Below are 3,675 nucleotides of genomic sequence, written 5' to 3'. Positions count from 1 at the left end.
TCCGGGCCGTACAGCGCAGCGGGGTGGCCGGGCTCCGGGGCGCGCTCGCAGAAGAGGCCCAGGCCGGCGCTGCGCTCGAGGGCCGCGCACGGCCGGTAACTCTGCACCAGGTGCCGCAGGTCGGAGCCCGCCAGGCCGCTCCACGAGTAGGGCTTGAAAGGCAGGGAAAAGGGCTGGGCTTCGTCCAGAGACGGACACAACGACTTCTCCGAGGCTGCAGAAGCACAAGAAGGCTTCCGGTCAGGGTTGAGGCCGCGGGGCGGAGTCTGCCGCGTCCGCTTCCCGGCGCGCTGGCGGCGGGGCCCGAGCGCGTGCAGGACTCGCCGCGCAGGAGCCGGGCCGGGCGCCGGCGACGCCCCTCGGGCCAGCGCAGCCCCTCGGGCCCAGCTGGCGCGGGGCAGGAAAGCAAACTGATTGTAAGAACGGACAGGGTGAGAACACAGGTAAATCATTTGAGGGGAGCGGAAGTGCCTGGAGTTAGAAGAATCTTCTCTGGCAGGGCCCACACATCTGGCGGTCCGACGGGGAAAAGCGCGTCCGTGAAGGCTGTGAGATGAGAGATGGGGAAGGCGGGGCCCTTGGGTCCCAACCAGCGGTTAGAGGGCAGAGGGTCCAGTCTCCGGCGCCGGCACTCGCTAGCCCCTAACGTTCCCCCTCAATCTCTTTCCTTCCTAGAATCGATGGTGAAATAAGGCGAGGACCAAAAACAAACAAAAACAAAAACAAACAACAACAAAAACCAAGCCCAAAACTACTGCAGACATATTTGTCTGAAAAAAACAGAAGGCGTGGGGAATTTCTCAAAGTTGTGAAGTGCACAGGACAGGCAGCAAGAAAGGGGCATCCAGTACTTATTTCTGTTACATCTTTTTTTTTTTTTTTTTTTTTTTTGGTTTTTCTCCGGTACCGGGAACTGAACTCACGACCTTGCCAGGCAGGCGCTTTTGCCGCTGAGCTAAATCCCCAGCCCCCTTCTGTTACATCTTGATGGGGCACAGATGAATTTCCAAGAGAATAATTTTACAATTAAGGAGATCTAGTCACCACCTTCAGGACAGCTTTCTGATCCCACCCCTGTGAAGTTCTCTAAAACTAGACGTCCACCGAATCCGAGTGCATACGCAGTTACAAAACTGCTCACACGCACACGCCTGCACACTCCTGGCCAGGCTGCAGTGAGAGGCTGCACCCCTAGTTTCCATGGGGGGGGGCACCAATCCTGGCTGGGTGGTGCCCTGCAGAGCCATGAAGAAGCCTCTGCCGCTGACTTCCAGACCCACTCGCTGAAGCTGCCGTTCTCTTCAAGCAAACCACTGAGTATGGGCTGGGGGTTGTCTTTTAAAACTAATAAATGTAGTCTGGAAATAACCGGCCTTCAGCACAACTGGGCAGGTTTGCGCCTTCCTTACACCGCCCGGAACCAAGTCTCTTCCCCCATCCGACATGCTGTTACTTGGTATGCAGGAAACTCGATTGCGCTCTGGAAATGAAACCCAGCGAGCTGGCCCTCGAAGCTAGGCCATCTCGGCAGAACGAAAAATGAAAGGAGCCCCCGGTTTGCGCCGGCGAAGACCGCGCCGCAGGCTGAGGGTTTGCTCAGAGACCTCCCTCTCGCCCGGCGCTCAGCGCTTTCAGCCAAGGTTGGGTCTCCGCCTCCGTTTGTTTGAGGCTGGGGTTTGGATTCTGAGATCCTAGCACCTTTAAAACAGTCGAGTCTGATTGGAAAAGAAACGTCGGTGGGTTTTGTTTTCTTTTGAGACCCCTGGTTTGTTTTCCCTCACAGACCAGCTCCGCGCACACGCACACGAACATTCCCAGGGTCCCGCGGCCGGGATGCAGAGGGCGGGCTCGCGGCGTGGCGCTCCGGCCCGGGGCCGCCGATGCTTCCCCGCGCCCCCCCCCCCACGAAGAAGCCCGGGCCTCCGGGGACCTCTCCACCACCCCCTTCGCGTTTCTGCCTCCAAGGTCTCTCCAGTTCCCCGCGGGCCCTGCCGCAGGAGCCCCCCACCGGCCCTACCTGGGGACGCGGAGGGCGAAGGCGGCCTCCACAAGTCCTCGAACTCGGAGCCCGGGTCGCAGACGCTGCCCTCGCAGCTGTCCGGGGACGCGGACGCCCTGTCGGGAGCCTCGGTCCGCTGAGATTCGGGGGACAAACGGCCCCGGGGCTCCGCTTTCGGCTCGCCTGCACTCGAAGTGCGGTCTGGGGAGAAGAATCAGGAGATGAGTGCGGCTGAGTGGATTGAGCCCGGGGGTCCTGCAGTGCCCCCAGCCCATCGTGGCGCCCGAGCGTCCTCCTCGTCCTCTCGGACCTGACTAGGAGCCTTCCCAGATCAGAGGGTGGGCGCAGGGAGGTGCAGGCGCCGAGGCGACAAGCTCAGGAGGAACCAGGTCAGTGGGAAACAAGACACACTGGGGGGCTCTCCCTATCCCCGAGAACGAGGCGGCCGGGTGCAGAGTCGCTGTCCCGAGGGGCGGCCCCACTGCCCGCGCGCCTCGCACCTGCTCGGCCGGGCGCCGGGGCATTCTCTAAACGCAGGGAGTAGTCTGGCCCCGGGGAGCGCGGCTGGTGGTAGCTGTGAGCCTTCTTGCTCTTGACGAGGAAAGAGCGCGGCATGGTGGCGCGCCGCCTTCCCCGGCCCGCTCCGACGGTTCCCGCAAGCCGCTGCCCACGCGGTCCCTTGCAGCGCTTGTTCGGCCTCGGTCTGGCAGAGATCTGAGAGGAGGGGAGAAGAAGGTGCAAACGCTGGCCACAGCCCTCGGGGCCAGGACTGGGCACCCAGACGCGGGGACAGCGGCGGCCAGGGAGGGGCGCAGCCGGCCGCGGGGGAGGGGCTTGGCCCCCGGGCCCGCGCTCACCAGGTGGCACTCGGACAGGTGGCGCGAGCTGTCTGCCGCGGCACTGCCAAGCGCTCAGCGGTAAAACCTGTCGCGGGCCGGATCGGCCTTTCCTCCGCTCTCCACGCCCCCGGCCCCTCCCCTCCCAGCGAGGCTCTGGCCGCGCTCTCCCGGGAGGCCTCGACCCCAGTGCGTCCGCGACCTCCGCTCCACCACTCGCTGTCTGGATTTGGGGCTGGGGACCGAGGGCTGGGAGGCACGGATCGTCTCAGGGGCCGAGGACTCAGAGGGCGACGCGCCAAGCCCTCCGAGAGCCCGCCACTAACGGAAGTGAAGGAGGGGTTGAGCGGGCGCGCTTAGGTCGGACTGAGGGACCGGGCTGGACGCGGACAGCAGCGCAGGGACTGCAGGCAGTGAAGACCGAAGAAGGGAAGCGGGAGGGCAGAGGGACAGGAAGGAGAACGGGTGGCGGCAAAGGACCGAACCGTGGTCCAGGTGAACCCGTGGTCCGGGTGATCTTGCTCGTGCCCGCACAGGGAAAAGTTGGCCAGCTATGGTGGGCATTGGCCACCGAGACACCCACGACCATGGAGGTCTAACCTCGAAAACCAGGCCCCAGGAAAAGGACTTTCTTTTCTGCTCACCAAAAACTGCGTCCTAGGAAAGGAAGTCGAATTCGACTCGCGCGCGGTCACTGGGGGACGCGCGATGTCCTGGGTCCGCGGAGCACCGACGGCTTGGAGGACACGCGAGATGGACGCCAGGCGCCTGCGCTGCTAGGGGCCAGAAAGCCGGGGTCCGGGAGCCGGCTGTCAGCAGCGCCCGCTCTCATTAGCCCCC

General features: G+C 63.7%; 1 protein-coding gene across 1 annotated transcript in view; it reads right to left on the bottom strand.

Annotated features, from left to right (window-relative positions):
- Gfi1 (growth factor independent 1 transcription repressor) overlaps positions 1-3,055 on the bottom strand; it is an 8,447-nt gene extending 5,392 nt beyond the window's left edge. Inside the window, exons 1-3 of the mRNA XM_013514361.1 lie at positions 2,500-3,055; positions 2,018-2,200; positions 13-214 (exon numbers count right to left, since the gene is read on the bottom strand). Coding sequence (XP_013369815.1) covers positions 13-214; positions 2,018-2,200; positions 2,500-2,614 — 500 coding nt within the window. The 5' untranslated portion in view covers positions 2,615-3,055. The remainder of the gene's footprint in view (positions 1-12; positions 215-2,017; positions 2,201-2,499) is intronic.
- Between the last annotated feature and the right edge of the window lie 620 nt (positions 3,056-3,675).

This window comes from Chinchilla lanigera, unplaced genomic scaffold (assembly GCF_000276665.1).
Source record: "Chinchilla lanigera isolate Chin_1 unplaced genomic scaffold, ChiLan1.0 scaffold00022, whole genome shotgun sequence".
Classification (NCBI taxonomy): Eukaryota; Metazoa; Chordata; class Mammalia; order Rodentia; family Chinchillidae; genus Chinchilla; species Chinchilla lanigera.
This window is presented reverse-complemented; position numbering and strand designations above follow the sequence as displayed.